Source organism: Mrakia frigida, assembly GCF_051309035.1.
Source record: "Mrakia frigida strain ATCC 22029 unplaced genomic scaffold BDY24scaffold_15, whole genome shotgun sequence".
NCBI classification, from domain to species: domain Eukaryota; kingdom Fungi; phylum Basidiomycota; class Tremellomycetes; order Cystofilobasidiales; family Mrakiaceae; genus Mrakia; species Mrakia frigida.
The window spans coordinates 1-15,936 of NW_027481266.1; the positions used below are offsets into that span (position 1 = coordinate 1).

The window sequence follows — 15,936 nt, forward strand, 5'->3', positions numbered from 1 at the left end:
CCCTCCTCCTTCAGCACCAAACACCCGATCAGGTTCGGAGCTTCGGGCACCCTCTTTCACGAGACTGCGTACCGAATTCGTTACATACTACTCGCTCCAGAGGGGCTCAGATGGAGTTTGGCTGCGGTGCTTTTTTGAAGCTCCGAAAATCGGGAAGGATTTCTTTGGATGAGTGAGAAGAGTTTCCGGAGCGATGGGCTCAGTGCTGCAAAGAGAGGAGGTGAAAACCTGCTTCTGCTCGCGAAAGGGAAGGGACTCGAGCTCGACCGACGCAGCTCTTCTCCTCCTCTTCCTTCGCTCTCTCTTCCTGTTCGCAGACCGTATAGCACCACACAGTTCTATACTGATCACCTATATTCAGCCAATACTCTAAAATCACAATCTAAAATCTACCCTAACAAACCCTTGAACGAGCCGAACCTCGAATCCAGACGCGTCCTCCTCACGACCTCGAAAACTTGAGATCCTCTGCCGTCGCCAAAGCCTCCACCTCCAACACCTTCCTTGTCTCGTCTCCTTCTCGTCGATGATCCGCACCCGTGTCGTTCGCTCGGTCCTGGAACGACCACATCTTGCTGAGTTCGGGCGAAAGGGTACCGAGATGTCGCTGGAGAACGTAGGATCCGATGGTTGGGAAGAACTGCGAGAGGAAAAGGAAATAAAGGAACAAAGAGGATCAGCTTTGATGTGAGTGAGAGTGTAGTCGAGGAGAACGAAATCAAAGGTGAAAAGGAAGGCGAGTAAAGCGAACGAACCTTGAACGCGTGTCCGCAACCTCCCGTAGCGAAGAGAAGAGAATCGATATCGGGTTGGTGGTCGATCAACCACTCTCCCGAGGGACTGTCGGTGTACCAGCACAGACGAGTTCTAAAAGAAGAAGAAGAAGAAGAGAGTCAGCGAGTCGAGGGGACGAGCAAGATGAATCGAGACGCGACGAACCCTGAGAAATCCTTCTCTCCGAGAGCAGGGAAGACTCCTCGGAGACTGAAAGGCACGAAAAAAAAGGCAGTCAGTACATCAGATCGGTGGGAAGATGACGAAGAAGAAAGTTTCCTGCTCACCCGGCTCTCAAATCGTCCACCATCTCCTTCGGAATGAACCCTCCCTCCGCCCCAGGCGTCAGCACCGTTCGAGGCACCGAGATCCCTTGCGAGTTTGGTGCCAGGACTCCAAGACCATGAATAGCGAGCTTGACAATTCCTTCAGGGTTGGGAGGGAAGGCATACCAACCCGAAGACAAATCGAAGACAACGGGCAAGGCGGATTGCTTCTTCACTTCCTCGGGAGTGAGCTGGATTTTGGCGACGGATTGGCCGGAAGCTTGGAGAAGAGTCGAGACTCCGAAGGAGGGGGAAGGGAAGAGTCCTGGGGTCCTGTTGCCGGAGAGAAAAAGAGAGGTTCAGCTCGACGCGTCCGAATTTTGAATCGAGCCAGCAACGAATGAACTGGAGAGAGAGAAAGAGAACGTACCAAGCACCGGTACAGATGACAACAAGATCGGCTTCCAAAATCTGACCCGACTTCAGCTTGACTCCCTTCGCGACCTTCTTCCCTGAAGCGTTGGGTTCCTTCGAGAGTACGATCCCGTCGATTTCCATCCCAGCTCCGATGTGACCTCCCTGCTCGAGAACCATCTGCATCCCCACGGAGACAGCTCGTTCAGCCTCGGCCCATCCTCCGACGGGATTGAACTGTCGAGGTTCAAAAGGTTCGAGAAACAAGACGGTCAAGTTTCGACTCGACGCGAAGCAGACTGAAGGCGAAAGATGTGTAGACTCACGTATCCACTCTTCCCCTCGAAATTCGAAAGGAGAGCCCTCTGCTCCTCAGGGAAATGAGCAACGATATCTGCTGGGGTAGGAAGAGGAACGGCCGTGATTCCGAGGGGAGCGAGGTTGGATTGGGCAGCCTTGACGAAATCATCTCCTCCTGTGGCAACTCCGTTGATGATCTTGGGACTTTCGGCGATGACGAGGCAGCCTGTATAATAGCGGAATACGAATGTCAGTACCAGTGAGTATACGGGTGGGCGGCGACGAGGAGAGACGACTCACCGGACTCGTGGTAGGTTCCCTTTTTTGTGCGAGGAAAAAGACCGTTAGCTGATGAACTTCCGACAGGATACATAGACGGAAGAGAAGCTCACCTGCCACTTCGGCTTCCTCCATTCAGCGACAGCTTCGACGGACATTCGAGCGAGGGTGGGAGCTTGAGGAGGGAAGGAGGAAGAGGGAGGTCAGCTCGAGCTCAACTTTCCCTTCCTTCCATCGCCCCTGCCCCCTCTTGATCGCAGAGGTAGCGCAGAGAGAGATTAATGGAGAGAGAAAGAGAGCTCACAAGCGTAATCTCCAGCTCTGATGATCTACAGCATCCAAACAAGACAAGAAGGAGGACGAGGTCAGGCCTGGGAAGCCGCTGAGACGAGGAAGAAGCAACGAGGCAGGCGAACATACCTTGTTGAGATCAGTCGAAGCAGCATCAACCGCAGGCAAGACCTTCGCCTAGATCCCCAAAGAAAAGCCATCAGCGCTCTGGCAGCACGAACCAAGGAGGGACAGGCGAAGAGAAGGAAGGGAAGGGACGAAAAGCGAGCTCACTCGATCAATGACCCTGACATCGTACCCTCCCTTCTCAAGGAAAGCCAGTGCTGTAGAGATTCCAAAGATTCCAGCTCCGACGATGAGAACGTTCTGCTTCTGAGGAGGAGGTTGCATCTTGTTTCTGACGGGGAGGAAGTCGTGGTTGAGGTTGGGTGAGCTCGAAAAGAAGGGAGGAAGAAACATCGCGTCTTTCCTAGATTGCAAAGAACCGCCGCTGAGATCTCCGTGATGGGCGGAAAGATACAGTTGGCCTCGGGTTAGGAAATCGAGAGATAAGAGAAGTGAGACGGGAGATCTTCTTGGGTCTTCCATGGACGCGTCGTGTTGAGAAAGCAGGGAGGAGGGAAGAGAGGGACGAGGGAGGTTTGGGAAGAACGAGTCGCGCTGGCAGTTTCTCTCCTGCCTTCTCCTCATCCCTCAAACTCGCTCAGCGGAGAGCAGGCAGCGTATCCATCCGAGGTCATGATATCGTGTCTATGTATGCGAGGGAGAAAGAGGGGAGCGCGTGGGTGGGCTGAAGCGACGTGTGAGGTCCGGACGTCCGACGACGGGACTCAAGAGCTTGTGAGATCTGAAAGAAGGAAGGAGCAAGGCAAGAATAGTTAGCTTCGATAAGAGCAGGGGTAAGAGAAGCTTCCTGAATCGTAGGACTTACTGCCGTAGGGCTCCTAGACGAGAAGAACGATATCGATGTCGTCGGACATCCCTTGCAGAAGCATCTCCGAGTCGTACTTGACGATCTTCTGCCTCTTAGCCGACCTGAGGGTTCCAACGAGAGCTAGGAAAGACGGAAGTATAAAAAACTGATCAGTCTTTGTCTTCGCTTGCTCCTACAGGGACAAGAGGGAAGAAAGAGGAGGGAGGGAAGGAGGAGCCGAGCTCACCCTCAACTTGAACAACCAACCAAAAGAAGCCCACACCGTCAGCAAGCTCCCAAAACATCTACACAAGTAGATCTACTGCTCACAGAGGTTTTCAACTCTAGGATCTCTAACAAGGACTCCAAACTTGACCGAGATCTTGCCTCCCTCCTTCTCGTTCGGAGAGCCGAGACGAGTGACCTCCTCCTGGTGAGTTTCGCAAGAGAAAGCGAAGGGATCAGCTTGATCGATTTACGTTGAGATGAAGAGGAATAGACGAGGTTACCTTGAGCATCTTGATTTCATGTTCCATGTTCATTTTTGGACTGAGGATGAGGTTGAGGATCAAAAGAAGGAAGGTCGACCAGAGTTGGTTTGAAGCTCACCGCCTCTTCGCTCCTTCCCTCCTAACGACCAGCTTCCTCTCAGCAAACTTTAAATATCCAATCCGCTCGTGAAGGTTCAATGAGCCCCTCCTCCATCCCTCCCGAACACCTCTTCTTCAAATCCACCCTCCTCACCCTCCTCCAACGTCCATCTCCCTCTCCCTCAAGCTCACCGCTTCGAACCAAACTCCTGCCTCTTCTCCTCCTCTCCTCCCTCCTCCCTTACTTCTTCTTCTTCTTCTTCCTCCACCCAGGCTTCTCCATCAGCATCCTCACCATCCTCCTCCTACCTCTCACAATAACCTTCGATCACCACGTCCTCCTTCCCTTCCTCGTCAAGAACGAAACGCTCGAGCCCTCTCCGTCTCAAGAATGGTTCCAAGCTCGCACGCTCTCCAGCATGCTGGAATGTATAGGATTTGCGGTTGGAGCTCATTTTGTAATCTTTGGGTTCTTTGATTGGGATGGAGTACCGGTGATGAGGAAGGTTTTCGCGAGTTGGATAGCGATCAGTCTGGCGGGCTTGGTTTTCGGGAGTCAGTTTCGATTTGTTTTTTCTCTCTTCCCCCTTCCACGTTCGGATGTCGTTTTTGCTGAGCGTGAGGTCGAATCGAGTGAATAGAAGAGCTGACTCTCTCATGTTTTGCTACGAACAGCGTACCAGCGGAGGATCACCTGGGAATCGATGAAGCTCGAGGGGTACGAGCGACCGGTTGGGCTATATTAGGAAACGTCGAGGGAAGGAAGGGAAGCAGGCAGTTGGTTTAGTAGATACTTAGAGTCTAGCCCTACAGCCTCTTTGATCGATATGAACCAATCTTGCCCTCGACTCTCTCTCTTCCTTTCTTGTTCGCTAGCTTGCATAGGCGGGAGACTCGCGAAAGAACGAAACGAAACGATGAAATCAGCAAACTAGTCTATCTATACTAGAGCAAAATCAACGAACGAAACGGAAAGAGAACCCCAGAGCAAAGCAAACGAAACAAAGAACCGAGCGCATCCTTCTCAGTTCCCCCTCCCCCTCCCTCCTCCTCCCCTTCCCCTCCCTCCTCCACCCCTCCCTCGTCCTCCTCCTCCACCACGGCCGCGTCCTCCACCTCGTCCCCTGGCAGGCGGTCCATCGCTCCTCCTCCTCTTCCCCCCGGCATCCGTCCCAGGCTCCACGTCCGAATCCTCATCCACCATCGGGGGTTTCCCTCCTCCTCTCGACACCGAAACAGGCTGCTTGACCTCGTCCTCGTCCTCCGAAGCGTCGTCCTCGTCGTCGGAAGAGGTTTGGCCGGGTTTGCGTTTGGGAGCGGTTTTGAGGGAGGTGCCGATGGAGATGTTGATCTGCGAGGAGAGGGGAGAACGAGAGGGAGGAAGAGGTTAGGACGGAAAGGTTGATTTAGAGGAGAGAGAGAGCTGGAGACCGATGGAATGAGGATCAAGGAAGAGGAGCGAAACGAACCTTGGGAGGAACGGGGAATCCGAACGCCTTTCCGACCTTGGTGAGATCGAGAGCGTTTACGTCGAAGATCTTCTTGAGCGAGTAAGAAGCATAGGCCTGGAGGTAGGATCGGAATCCGTCTCGAGCCGACTGGTGGAGGTAGTAGTTCTTGGCGATGAGCTTCTCGAGCTACAATTTAATGAACGAACGAGGAAAGAAAAAGAAGAACGGTCAGTTTCGCAACTCGACGCGACGACAAGCCCGACCCGAGAAGCACAACGAAGGAGACTCACCTGTCCCTGCACATTCGCAACCCTATCCACCGGGAAGCTGTACTCGTTGAGCGGCACCTTCGCGACCTTCAAGAACCTGAGGAAGCCCAACTCGGATGGGAGGAGGAACAACAAACTCTTCCCGACCTTCCCAGCCCTGGCGGTTCGCCCGACTCGGTGGATGTAGTCTCGAGGATCATCAGGAGGATCGAACTGGATGATCCAGTCGACCTTGGGGATGTCGAGTCCTCGAGCGGCGACGTCCGTGCAGAGGAGGGTTCCAGTGGGAGCGTTGCAGAACTCGAAGAAGGTCGTGGTTCGCTTTTGTTGTTTTTGCTTTCCCTGGAGGAGGCGGAAAGAAGAGAGGAAAGGGGAAGGAGGTCAGTAAGACTTCGGAGGAAGCGAAGTGATAAAGTCGTGTCGTGAAAGCAAGAAAAAAGGGAACGCGTCGAAAGAGATGAGAACCGAGAGACACTCACGTGAAGATGCAGCACCGGCACATCGATGTAGTTCAACAGCTCCCCGTGGTAATCCACACTCTTGCAACTCGAAAAGAAGACGATGATCTTCTTGCCCATGTTCTTCTTGAGGAAGGTGAAGAGGAGGAGGAACCGACGATCCGACTCGCAGACGACGTAGCCTTGCTCGAGGGTGGTGACGGTGGAGGAGGAAGCGGCCGAGTCGACGTTGATGTAGAGGGGTCCAGGTCGGAGGGAGATTCGAGCGAGATCGGTGACCTTGGTGGTTTGGGTGGCGGAGAAGAGCATGGATTGACGGTTGTCTGGAGGAGAGGAGGAAGAGAGGAGGGACGCGTCAGATTGAAGAAGATATGTGACGAGGGGTAGCGAAGAAATGCGAGGTGTCGAGTGTGTTGATAGAGAAGTGGGACAGTGTGACGGTAGAGAGGAAGCGGGAACGAGAGCGGGAAGAAGGGACGAACCGTTGGGCAAGAGCTTGATGATCTGCTTCATCTCCTCCTCGAAACCAATCTCGAGAATCCTATCGGCCTCATCGATGACCAAAGCCTTGAGGTTCTTGAAGACGAATCCCTTGGTGTTCTATATCATCCAAAAGCGAAAGAAAGCGAAAGAAACGCGTGAACGAGAGGTCAGCTCCTGCTCTTCCTTTCCTCTCCTCTCCCTCCCTCTCCCTCGTCCTCGACCGTTTCCCTCCCCTCCCCCACTCTCCTCATCAAGACAAGAGCATGGATTACTAACCTGAAGATGATCCAACAGCCTTCCAGGAGTAGCAACGATCAAGTTAACTCCCTTTACGAGTCGATCCGCCTCAGCCTTTCGGTTCGCTCCTCCCATCACGATTCCAAACGTCTGAGAGTGATGCTCCATCAACTCCTTTGCGACTCCGAAGATCTGAAGAGCGAGCTCTCGAGTAGGAGCGATGATGACGACTCCGGTTCCTGGGAGAGCGTCGAAAACAAGGACGAAAGGGAAGGGGAGGGAGGTCAGCTCCGAGCTCGTTGAAATTTCGATTTGGAGGTCTCGAGAGAAGGAGAGAGACTGACCGTTTCTAGGCTTGAACCTCAAGCTAGCCATCATCTCGATGGAAGGGATCAAGAAAGCGAGGGTCTTTCCACTTCCCGTCCTGGCAGCTCCGAGGACGTCTCTTCCTTCGAGGAGAGGAGGGATCGTTCGAGCTTGGACTTGGGTCATGTTGGTGAAACCCATGGTGTCGAGAGCTCGAGTGGTAGGTTCCGAGAGGTTGAGTCCTGAGAAAGCGGTCGGGATGTTGTCGTCGTGGGTAGGAGGAGGAAGAGGGTTGGAGGAAGCGGAAGAGGAGGAGGTCGAAGGGAGGGGTTCCAGAGGGAGGGAGGAGGAGGAGGTGGATGGTTTGGAGGGAGGAGGGAGGGTCGTAGTAGTAGGTTCCTCGTCGGAAGATTCGTCGTCGTTCTCCTCAGCGGTTGCCTTCTTCTTGTTGGCCTGCTTGGAAGCGAGGATCTTGTCCTTCTCGTCTGAGGAAGCGATGATCTTCTTCTCCTTTGGCGAAGGAGCGACGACGGTCGAGGAGGAGGCCTCTTGAGCTCCCGCTTTGGAAGCCACGGGTCTCTTCCTCTTCCTTTTGGTCTTGTCACCAGAAACGACGGGTGGGTGGGGGGAGGGAGGAGCAGGCATTCGAGGGTTAAGAAGCCGGGGGTGGTGGTTTGGAGGGAAGGAAGAAGAGAAGAACGAAGCTCACTCAAATCCTCTCCAACCGCACAGTCTCGAATCGACGAGAGTCGAGCCCCTCTCCTCTGCCAGCTAAACTCGCAACGACCACCAACGAAGAACCTCCAACGATCATGAACCTCTTTCGGCTTCTTGGTAAGCACACAAGCTTTTGTATGGAAGGAGCGAAGGAAACGAGAACGAGAGAGCTGACCTTGACTCTTTCTCGTCTCGCAGGGGATGTTTCCCACCTCGCGTCAATCTTCATTCTCCTCCACAAGATCCAGACAACAAGATCATGCAGAGGTAAGTAATCTGAACCTCTCGCTTCTTTATACGATTCGAGATGCTCGAGAGGGGCTCTCGAACTGGGATGGAGAGAGCCGAAGGGGAGGAGAGGGCAACGGAGGGAGGGAAGGAAGGGAGGGAAGGAGAAGGAGCTGGCACCTCGAAACGAGCTCGACCTTCCTTCGGTATCGCAAGATATTCGAAGGGGAGGATGTATGCACGAGAGGAGCTCGAGCTGTTGCGTCCGAATCCTCGAGGAGGAGGCTCTAAGGTTTGATGAGGAAGAAGGAGGAGTGAGTCGACCTCAACCTCCATCTCCGGAACGGAGGGGTCGACCTCCTTCCTTGCTTCCAGCTTCCTCACCGCCTCTCTACGAGGATCTGAGCTCACTTCGCTTCTCAAGAGAGCTCCTTTCGGTCCCCTACCCATATCCTTAGAAGCTGACCTTCTCTCCTCTCCTCACGTTCCCTCCCCTCCTCCAGGTATCTCCTTCAAAACCCAAGCCCTCTACGTCCTCGTCTTCTTCACCCGGTACATCGACCTCCTCACAGGGCCTTACGTCTCCCTCTACAACACGCTCATGAAGCTCTTCTTCATCGGATCCTCCATCTACACCCTCTACCTCATGAAGTTCCGCTTCCGACCCACCTCGGATCCAGGGCTCGACACCTTCCGACTCGAGTACCTCCTCGTCCCTTGCGTCCTCCTCTCCCTCGTCCTCACCTACGCTTGGACACCAACCGAGATGCTCTGGGCCTTCTCCATCTACCTTGAGGCCGTCGCTATCTTGCCTCAGCTGTTTATGCTTCAAAGGACGGGGGAGGCGGAGACGATCACCACTCACTACCTCGCCGCGTTGGGCATGTACAGAGGGTTGTATCTGCCGAACTGGATCTACCGGTGAGTTTTAGACGTCGAGCTTTGGAGTTCGTTTGGTATGCTAGGAAGGCGAGAAGGAAGTGATGCGTCTTAGAGGGAAGGGAAAGCTGCGAAGGGATGGAGAGCTGCGAGATGGCCCTTTCGTTCGTTCGAGTTGAGCTGACCTTTCCCTTCCCTCCTTCCTTCCCCTCCGCTCTCTCTCTCTCTCTCTCGCTCTGTGCACAGGTACTTCTCGGAGGATACCGTCGATCCTATCGCCGTCGTGGCTGGACTCGTCCAGACCGGACTCTACATCGACTTCTGTACGTACAGCCTCGCCCTCTTTTCCATGCTCATTCCCTCCTCTCATCTCTCCCTCGCCTCGCGTCCCTCCTTCTCGAAATTCAAGCTGACCTTCGTTCTTTTGATCCAACAGTCTACATCTACTTCACCAAGTCCGTACACCCTTCTCGTCGCTCGTCGAACCTCGTTCCCGTCCCGAATCCTCTCATCGTCGCGCGACTGACTTCCCTCCTCTCCCTCTTTCTTTCTCTTCCCCGCCCTTCAGAGTTCTGCGTGGACAGAAGGTTAGTTTCAACCCTTCCCTCTCTCCTTCTCTTCCCACCTCCCGAACCCATCTCTAACCTTTCCTTCCGTCTTTCCTCCTTTCGACAGTTCGAGCTCCCCGCCTAAACGCTCTCTTTCGCCTTCCCCAGCCTCGCCCTCCCAAACCCTCACTTTTTCCCTCTTCCCAATCCCAATACCCCTTTCTCGCCTTTTTTTTTAAAAAAAAATCAAAACATCCCAACCAAAACTCAACCCAAACCAGCAAAACCACGACCACGACTACGAATCAAAGCACGCGGGAGGGAGGAGACGAGACGAGACGAGACGAGAGGAGAAGAGAGTGTCTCGCATGTACATACATACGTTTAGCTTGGAACAGAACAACGATGAACACTTGCTCGATATCTTTCTTTTTCGTTTCTCTCCGTTCTATCCTTTTTGTTTCGTTCTCGTTCCTAGAAGTTTGCGTTCGTTTCTCGTTTGTGGTTTTGGTTGGTGGGTGTCTCGGAAGAGCGATGAGAAGTCCTTCGCCAACTCTTTGTCTTCTCTCACGCGTCCAGACCTTACTAATATCTCCTCATCAGCAGAACCAGCGAGAAGAAGAAGCAGCAGAAGAAACGAAGAAAGCACGAGCGCATGCTTGCTGGCAAGCCAACCCTCGGTCATCGGTGGTCTTCCTTTCCTCCTCCTCCTTCACTTTTCACTCCCCTTCCTCTCTCTTCCACCAAACCACCACTCCTCCACTCCTCTTTCTTCCCTCCCACCCCATGTCCACCCTTATCCTCTACTCTTCTTCCTGCTCTCCTCAGCAGAGCGAGCAAGCCATCGCTCAGACGCTCTCGTACTTGCGCTCGACGGAAACGTCAGAGGAGGAGCTCGCGGTGATCGTCCTCTCGAGCGTCGGCTTGGACGTCGACGTCGGTGTCCAAGAGGGAGAAGGAAAAGGGAGTTTGGAGGTTGAGTTGGTGTTGACGGAGGATAAGGCCGGGTGGTTGAGGAGGAGACAAGGACAAGAGAAGAGGGAGACGGAGACGGAGACGGAGGGGAGGACGGTCGTCGTTTGTTTGGTTGGAGGAGGAGGAGGAGGAGGGGAGGAGGAAGAGGGAGCCCTGATGGAGTGAGTTTCGCCGGACTTTTCTTCTTCTTTTCGTTGGGATCGAGTGTTGTTTGGTATTATAGAGAAGCTGACGCTTTCGTGAGCAGAGCTTGCGCAGAACTAGGGATCCATCACCTTTCGTCCAACGTCAGTCGCCGTTCGTTCGTTGAGCTTGGACGTTTTGAACGTTCAACGAGAGAGCTGACTCGTTTTTTTCTTTTCTCTTGCTTTTCACTGGTTCATTGTAGAGATCCGCCAAAGCTCTCAAAAACACCTTCTTCAGACTTTCCTACCTCGCTGGTAAAGCACCCTCGCCCGCGCTCATCCTTCCCTTGTGCGACGTTCTGTCCGTTGCTGTGTGAGCTCTCTCTTGCTCTTCCTCTCCTCTCGTCTACAGACCACAGAACGAGACTCAAATGCTGATTACAATCTCTCTCTCTCTCTCTCTCTCTCTCTCTCTCGCTTTTCGTTCAATCGCCTCCTCGTCCCGCAGCGATCTCACCACCTCCCTGCACTCCCCTCCTCCTTCGTCCACCCTGCTCGCAACCTTCGTCGCTCCTCCGACCCCGCCTCTTCTCACCGCCGAGGCCGCTCAGGAGAGCTTGGACGTCAGAGATTTTTGGAGCGGGAAGGGGATCCCTTTCCCTAGGAACGTGCTCTACGCGTGTGCTTGGGAGTTGGAGAATAGGATCCCAAAGAGGGGGGGAAGTCGTGAGTTTTGACGGATCTTCTGTGTTCAAGCTCGACTGATCTCGCTTTCGGGTTTTTCATGTTTTGGTTGGTGCAGTTACGTCCCCTTGGAACGAACTTGTGAACCTGCTCTCTCAGCGAGAGAGAGGAGAGGAGTACACCTACGTCGAGGACTGGTCTTCGTCCTCGTCCTCGTCCTCGTCCCTCGTTGCTTCCCTGCAGATGAACCTCCTCCTCGCTTTCGTTTGGGTCCTCGCGTTGGTTTCTAAGAACTCGAGATCGACAAGGTACGTTCCGAATGGCTAGTCTAGTCTCGAAAGCCAAGCGCTGCGTTCCCGATTACTGCACGACGCGTCCACTGACTCTCGCTCTCCTGCCACAGCCCCGCCCCTCTTCCCCTCCCCCTCCCCCTCATCCTCACCACCAACACCACAACCACCTCCTCTTCACCGGCCATCCAAACCCGTCTCGAAATCCCAACCTCCCCTCCCGCTCCCACCCCTCCCGACGTTCCTCAGCAGATCAGTGCGTCCTCTCTCTCACACGCTTCCCCCCCTTTTTCTTTCCTCGCTCTCTCTCCCTCACTGACCCACCCACCTACTACCCTTCCCCGTTCACCAGTCTGCTCAACCGAACTCGCCCTCCTCCTCCTCTCCTCCTCCTCCGACGTCGATTCGAAAAAAGGAGGTGTCCTGACCGTCTCGGCTGCTCTCGGGGAAGAAGGATGTAAGCAGTTTAGGGAGAGGTTGCAGAAAAGAGCCGGGTGGGTTTGGCGTTAGATTTTTGGAGGGAGACGCGTCGGAACGTCCAGTTGAGTTGAGTTCGGCGCGTTCGTTTTCGTTTCCCGGTCCACCTGTTCGTTCTATAGATGTTTAAGACTAGATGTTTAGAGTTCTTTTGCTTTTTGCTTTTCCCCATAGACGTACCTTAGACTTTTGCTGTTCCTTCTCCTGCTGCTGCTACGTACAATATTGCTCGCTTTGTTGCTTTGCTTTGACGACCTCTTTCTTTCTCCCTTCTTTCGCTTCCTTTCGAGTCGACCGAGAGACGAAGAAGAAGACGAGAGTACAAGTAGAGAATCCGTTGAGATCTATCTCCTAAGACGAATTTCGTCGACTGAAGAGAGGCGGGTACACAGTAGGCTGCAATAGGTTACAGGACGAGCGAACGTGAAAAGGTTCATGAAAATCCGAACCTCCTCCTCCTCGCTCTTCGAGCCTGGTGGAGGGTGTTCGATCCTCAAAGTTTCGCTCGAAGTCGAGTCGGCTCCAAAGAAGCATCTGTTCCGGAAAAAAAAGAGGGATTTATCAGCCTTGAGAACGGAGATGGGAGGAGGGAGGGAGAGAGAGAGGGTACAATGAGGACGAACAGTTGGCTTCGAAAAGACGATCAGAGGGAACGGACGCTGAGTGATGAGACAGAGCACTCGCATCGACCATGGCTGGAACGATCTCCTTGATCGTTCGAGCTCCAATGAGTCGCATGTTCATGGTGAACTCGTCCTGCGAGGAAAAGAGGAAGAAAGAAAGGGGGAAGGGAAAGGGAAACGAGTCAGGGACCCGTCGAGTCGCAGCCCAGGGACGAAGACGAAGACGGAGAGGAAACGAACCTTGAGGATCTGACAGGCATGTTCGACTCCTTCTTGACCTGTGAAATTGGGTTCGAAAGGAGGGCGGCCAAGACAAAGGGTCAGCGACGCGGTCGTACTGAAAACAAAAGGAGAGACGAGACGAAGCCTTACCGTAAGACGAGTAAGCGTAGATGAAGGGTCGACCGATTCCGACGGCGGTGGCTCCTAGAGAAGATGGGCACGGAAGAAAAGTCAAAGGTCAGCCCGATGCTTGAAAAGGGGGGCAGGAAGCCTCAGAGAGTGAGAGGTCAGGCTGAATGCGTCGCCCGTCTCGTCTCCTTCTTCTCCGTTACTCCATAACTCGCTACCTTCCTCATCTCAGCTTTTCGGCGAAGAAGTCTTTGAGTTGGAGGGTGTAAACTGACCGAGTGCGACCGCCTTGATGACATCTGCATCGAGAAGATGAACGAAGCCGTCGCCAAAGTCGAGAGTCAGTTTTCGCCATTGTCTCTCGTCGAACGGGTTCTTCTCAAAGAGTGAGACTCGATGCGAGGTAGAATAGACTCACCAGTAGCCCTCCTGACTCCTCCGTCGATGTAGATCTCGAACTTCGGGTTCGGGAAGAGCTTCCTCGCTTTCAACTCTCGAACTACCTCGACCAGGACTTCTAGACCGGAGCGTGAACCATCGAGCTGTCTCCCTCCGTGGTTCGAGAGCACGACACCAGCTACGCCGGCTTCGGCAGCGAGAACGGCGTCCTCCCAGCACTGCACTCCCTTCAGGCTGGTCGAAAAAGAGCGAAGAGGGCAAAAGGGTCAGCCTTCTCTCGAAACTGAGTCTGCGACTTCTTCACAAGAAGGCGTGTAGCAGAAGGGATACCAATAGATGGCGATCAAGATGAAGGAACTCACACGATCGGCACTGAGAGGAAAGAAAGACGCGTCGTCGAAACCAAAGTCAGCTTGCTTGGTCCCCTTTTCTCCCCGCTTCAGTCCTGTTCTCTCTGCCCGTACGTCCCCGCTGAGACTCACTGTTCGTGATACTCTTGAAGAAATCTAGATCCTTCCAGCTTAGTCCCGGATCGATGAAGCTCGAGATCGCTCGTGCAGCCCCTTGGTTCTTCTCGACCTTGTCCCCCCCCTTGGTTTGAACAGCGGATCCGTCCGTAGTGTCGTCGAACTTTTGTCTCATATCCTGATACGCGAGAGGGAAGAGGGACAAAGTAGAAAAGGAAGAAGAAGGGGACGACGGTAAGGATGGGTTGGAGGGGAGAGAGGATGGGCAACGAGAACGAGACGAACCTTCTCTCGTCGACCAAGCTGAGGAGCGTCGACTGTGATGAAGAGACCCTGTTTGATAGAAGACAAGAACGAAGGTCAGCAAGGGCTTGAATCGTTCGACGCGTCCGAGACGGGAAGAACGCAAGACGAGAAAGAAGACGAACCTTGATCCCTCTCTTCTCAGCATGCTGAACGATGGATTTGGTCTTCTCTCGATCCTTGTTGACGTAGCTAAGTTGAGTACAAGAACAAAAAAAGGCGTGAGAGGGTCAGTTCGGACGATCGACAAGAGACCGATGGGAGAAAAGGGAGGGATCAGCACGAACAGCTGCAAGAACTGAGTCTGACCCTCGAGGGCAGCGTCGATCATCTCGTCGAAAGAGCAACTTGCTAGAGTTGGGATCTAAGAGGAGAGGAGGTTCAGCGGTAAAGAAGGAGCGAGACGAAGAAGAACGAGGCGAGACGAAAGACGAACCATCTGGATAACTCCATGTTTCCCTGCTCCTCGAGTGAGATTAAGCTCTCCGTCGGGATGACTAAACGTTGAATCGACAACGAGAGCGAGAAAAAAAAACAGCAGGAGGAGAAAGTCAGTCATCTCGAACTTCATTGTTCGGACCGAGACGCGTCGACTTCGAAAAAGGCGGTACTGACCCAAGTTTCCCCAGAGCCGTCGCAGTGATATAGATGGGGAGGGAGGACGGCTGTCCCAAGATGGTGGTGGAGAAGTCGACGGTGGACTGGGCAGAAGAAAGAAACCAAGACACGTGAGTTTGAGGAGCGAGAAGTCGAAGACGAGAGATGCGATGGCGAGAACCCACCACGTCGATCAAAATTCTGGGTCTGAAGAACACTCTCGCGTAGGCAAGGTGATTTTCTCGCATAGTGATCTCATCGTCTGCGGCGGAAGCATAGTAGCTGTGATGAAGGGCTAGGGTCAGGGTCAAGAGAGAGGTGGAGGAGAGAAAGAGGAAGAGAGAGAGCTCACGCGTAAGCAGATCGCGAAAGCATCTCCGTTGCAACCGCTTCGAAATCGTGCAGACTAAGGATGTTGTCGATGGGAGGTCGTCGACTGAGCAGGACCAAACGATCCAGTTGCTCGGGAGAGAGCTCAGCAGGAGGAGCAGGAGCGGCCGCGAGGGAGGACGAGGAGGTTGAAGCTGGGAGAGTGATAGGACCGAGTTGCTGAGCTGGAGTGAGATGTTCGGTGACGATGTTGGGTGGATGGACTTCTGAGTAGGCTTCGGTCGCATCTTTTCCAGCGTAGCGTCTGAGGAAGAACAAGAATTAAGAAGGGAGGGAGGGAGGGAGGAAGGTGGTGAGCTTGCTTGGTTCTTGTTCGTTTCTTCGACCGGCGACTCCTTCCTTCAAATTTGTGTCAGACAAGTCCGGTTGACGATGGATCGACTGAATAATGGAAGGCGGAGAGCATGAAGGTGAAAAATTGCACTGACAAGATGATTTTTGAGCCTCCTGAACAACCCGAAGTGCAGACCCAATCGAACAGTAGCCAGATCAGCATCGCGGTTTCCCTCCCTTCGGTTCTTTTCTGGCTGAGAGGCAGAGAAGTGAAAGGGATCACGAACCAGGATGCTCGTCCAGGAAATCAGTCACGTCATAGGTCTTGCCTGGATACGAAGGCAGAGCGAGGTCAGCGAAGGGACTGTTGAGCTCGACGGACTCTGAGCTCCTTCTCCCTCTGAAACGCTCTAGACTTTTGACTGACCATGAACGACGATCCAGCAGGACTCCTTCGTAGCGTGCTTGGAGAGTTCTTCGAGAGTGATAGGAGAGGAGGACATCTAGTTCTGCGTCGTGGTTGGGGTTTTGAAGAGGCCAAGGGAGGGGAAGAGGGAATAGAGGACGAGTCGAGCTCGG

At 53.7% G+C, this 15,936-nt stretch overlaps 8 protein-coding genes across 8 annotated transcripts; 4 read left to right on the forward strand and 4 right to left on the reverse strand.

Annotated features, from left to right (window-relative positions):
• Positions 1–323: 323 nt before the first annotated feature.
• BDY24DRAFT_441257 (NAD(P)/FAD-dependent oxidoreductase) lies at positions 324–2,745 on the reverse strand. Its single transcript, XM_076644593.1, has 11 exons — positions 2,598–2,745; positions 2,454–2,501; positions 2,338–2,362; positions 2,147–2,208; positions 2,055–2,073; positions 1,781–1,980; positions 1,471–1,691; positions 1,062–1,373; positions 940–984; positions 756–867; positions 324–640 (listed from the first exon to the last, which is right to left on the reverse strand). The coding sequence occupies exons 1-11, from the start codon at positions 2,712–2,714 to the stop codon at positions 443–445; spliced, it is 1,359 nt and encodes a 452-aa protein (XP_076496608.1). The 5' UTR covers positions 2,715–2,745; the 3' UTR covers positions 324–442.
• A 304-nt stretch (positions 2,746–3,049) lies between these two features.
• On the reverse strand, positions 3,050–3,860 carry BDY24DRAFT_388580 (costars family protein). The gene is made up of 4 exons (XM_076640387.1): positions 3,747–3,860; positions 3,563–3,667; positions 3,256–3,379; positions 3,050–3,171 (listed from the first exon to the last, which is right to left on the reverse strand). The coding sequence occupies exons 1-3, from the start codon at positions 3,777–3,779 to the stop codon at positions 3,269–3,271; spliced, it is 249 nt and encodes an 82-aa protein (XP_076496609.1). The 5' UTR covers positions 3,780–3,860; the 3' UTR covers positions 3,050–3,171; positions 3,256–3,268.
• A 190-nt stretch (positions 3,861–4,050) lies between these two features.
• BDY24DRAFT_388582 (uncharacterized protein) lies at positions 4,051–4,675 on the forward strand. The gene is made up of 2 exons (XM_076640388.1): positions 4,051–4,382; positions 4,503–4,675. Exons 1-2 carry the CDS (start codon positions 4,247–4,249, stop codon positions 4,571–4,573), a joined length of 207 nt encoding a protein of 68 aa, XP_076496610.1. The 5' UTR covers positions 4,051–4,246; the 3' UTR covers positions 4,574–4,675.
• A 176-nt stretch (positions 4,676–4,851) lies between these two features.
• Positions 4,852–7,676, reverse strand: HAS1 (ATP-dependent RNA helicase HAS1; the record flags this gene model as incomplete). The annotated part of the gene is made up of 7 exons (XM_076637404.1): positions 4,852–5,178; positions 5,297–5,464; positions 5,569–5,889; positions 6,027–6,328; positions 6,488–6,605; positions 6,765–6,964; positions 7,070–7,676. 7 exons carry the CDS (start codon positions 7,674–7,676, stop codon positions 4,852–4,854), a joined length of 2,043 nt encoding a protein of 680 aa, XP_076496611.1.
• An 81-nt stretch (positions 7,677–7,757) lies between these two features.
• ERD2 (Erd2p) lies at positions 7,758–9,700 on the forward strand. The gene is made up of 7 exons (XM_076644981.1): positions 7,758–7,865; positions 7,947–8,015; positions 8,480–8,897; positions 9,102–9,178; positions 9,292–9,310; positions 9,424–9,442; positions 9,531–9,700. Exons 1-7 carry the CDS (start codon positions 7,844–7,846, stop codon positions 9,546–9,548), a joined length of 642 nt encoding a protein of 213 aa, XP_076496612.1. The 5' UTR covers positions 7,758–7,843; the 3' UTR covers positions 9,549–9,700.
• Positions 9,679–11,337, forward strand: BDY24DRAFT_55291 (uncharacterized protein). Its single transcript, XM_076644980.1, has 5 exons — positions 9,679–10,539; positions 10,626–10,665; positions 10,767–10,874; positions 11,012–11,229; positions 11,306–11,337. Exons 1-4 carry the CDS (start codon positions 9,809–9,811, stop codon positions 11,165–11,167), a joined length of 1,035 nt encoding a protein of 344 aa, XP_076496613.1. The 5' UTR covers positions 9,679–9,808; the 3' UTR covers positions 11,168–11,229; positions 11,306–11,337.
• Positions 11,195–12,188, forward strand: BDY24DRAFT_55335 (uncharacterized protein). The gene is made up of 2 exons (XM_076644982.1): positions 11,195–11,495; positions 11,591–12,188. The coding sequence occupies exons 1-2, from the start codon at positions 11,431–11,433 to the stop codon at positions 11,985–11,987; spliced, it is 462 nt and encodes a 153-aa protein (XP_076496614.1). The 5' UTR covers positions 11,195–11,430; the 3' UTR covers positions 11,988–12,188.
• BDY24DRAFT_388594 (FMN-dependent alpha-hydroxy acid dehydrogenase) lies at positions 12,155–15,914 on the reverse strand. Its single transcript, XM_076640389.1, has 18 exons — positions 15,785–15,914; positions 15,645–15,686; positions 15,513–15,531; positions 15,047–15,328; positions 14,880–14,976; positions 14,713–14,798; positions 14,534–14,594; positions 14,385–14,461; positions 14,223–14,289; positions 14,080–14,127; positions 13,810–13,972; positions 13,690–13,699; positions 13,347–13,561; positions 13,204–13,227; positions 12,950–13,003; positions 12,818–12,855; positions 12,578–12,710; positions 12,155–12,488 (listed from the first exon to the last, which is right to left on the reverse strand). Exons 1-18 carry the CDS (start codon positions 15,858–15,860, stop codon positions 12,448–12,450), a joined length of 1,533 nt encoding a protein of 510 aa, XP_076496615.1. The 5' UTR covers positions 15,861–15,914; the 3' UTR covers positions 12,155–12,447.
• Between the last annotated feature and the right edge of the window lie 22 nt (positions 15,915–15,936).

What these genes read in the sequence shown, in the direction of transcription:
- BDY24DRAFT_441257 (XM_076644593.1), bottom strand. Translation starts at nt 2,714, where the DNA reads ATGCAACCTCCTCCTCAGAAGCAGAACGTTCTCATCGTCGGAGCTGGA. An exon ending in CAGAGCTGGAGATTACGCTT is followed by an intron (nt 2,209 to 2,337) that starts GTGAGCTCTCTT and finishes TCCCTCCTCAAG; the next exon opens with CTCCCACCCTCGCTCGAATG. An exon ending in TCGAGGGGAAGAGTGGATAC is followed by an intron (nt 1,692 to 1,780) that starts GTGAGTCTACAC and finishes GAACCTCGACAG; the next exon opens with TTCAATCCCGTCGGAGGATG.
- BDY24DRAFT_388580 (XM_076640387.1), bottom strand. Translation starts at nt 3,779, where the DNA reads ATGAACATGGAACATGAAATCAAGATGCTCAAG. An exon ending in ATGAAATCAAGATGCTCAAG is followed by an intron (nt 3,668 to 3,746) that starts GTAACCTCGTCT and finishes GAAACTCACCAG; the next exon opens with GAGGAGGTCACTCGTCTCGG. An exon ending in GAGTTGAAAACCTCTGTGAG is followed by an intron (nt 3,380 to 3,562) that starts CAGTAGATCTAC and finishes CCGTCTTTCCTA; the next exon opens with GCTCTCGTTGGAACCCTCAG.
- BDY24DRAFT_388582 (XM_076640388.1), top strand. Translation starts at nt 4,247, where the DNA reads ATGCTGGAATGTATAGGATTTGCGGTTGGAGCTCATTTTGTAATCTTT. An exon ending in GGCGGGCTTGGTTTTCGGGA is followed by an intron (nt 4,383 to 4,502) that starts GTCAGTTTCGAT and finishes TGCTACGAACAG; the next exon opens with CGTACCAGCGGAGGATCACC.
- ERD2 (XM_076644981.1), top strand. Translation starts at nt 7,844, where the DNA reads ATGAACCTCTTTCGGCTTCTTG. An exon ending in GAACCTCTTTCGGCTTCTTG is followed by an intron (nt 7,866 to 7,946) that starts GTAAGCACACAA and finishes CTCGTCTCGCAG; the next exon opens with GGGATGTTTCCCACCTCGCG. An exon ending in GACAACAAGATCATGCAGAG is followed by an intron (nt 8,016 to 8,479) that starts GTAAGTAATCTG and finishes CCCCTCCTCCAG; the next exon opens with GTATCTCCTTCAAAACCCAA.
- BDY24DRAFT_55291 (XM_076644980.1), top strand. Translation starts at nt 9,809, where the DNA reads ATGAACACTTGCTCGATATCTTTCTTTTTCGTTTCTCTCCGTTCTATC. An exon ending in TCCATCACCTTTCGTCCAAC is followed by an intron (nt 10,666 to 10,766) that starts GTCAGTCGCCGT and finishes GGTTCATTGTAG; the next exon opens with AGATCCGCCAAAGCTCTCAA. An exon ending in GCGACGTTCTGTCCGTTGCT is followed by an intron (nt 10,875 to 11,011) that starts GTGTGAGCTCTC and finishes CTCGTCCCGCAG; the next exon opens with CGATCTCACCACCTCCCTGC.
- BDY24DRAFT_55335 (XM_076644982.1), top strand. Translation starts at nt 11,431, where the DNA reads ATGAACCTCCTCCTCGCTTTCGTTTGGGTCCTCGCGTTGGTTTCTAAG. An exon ending in AAGAACTCGAGATCGACAAG is followed by an intron (nt 11,496 to 11,590) that starts GTACGTTCCGAA and finishes CTCCTGCCACAG; the next exon opens with CCCCGCCCCTCTTCCCCTCC.
- BDY24DRAFT_388594 (XM_076640389.1), bottom strand. Translation starts at nt 15,860, where the DNA reads ATGTCCTCCTCTCCTATCACTCTCGAAGAACTCTCCAAGCACGCTACG. An exon ending in CTTTCGCGATCTGCTTACGC is followed by an intron (nt 14,977 to 15,046) that starts GTGAGCTCTCTC and finishes CCTTCATCACAG; the next exon opens with CTACTATGCTTCCGCCGCAG. An exon ending in TCGTCTTTTCGAAGCCAACT is followed by an intron (nt 12,489 to 12,577) that starts GTTCGTCCTCAT and finishes TTTCCGGAACAG; the next exon opens with ATGCTTCTTTGGAGCCGACT.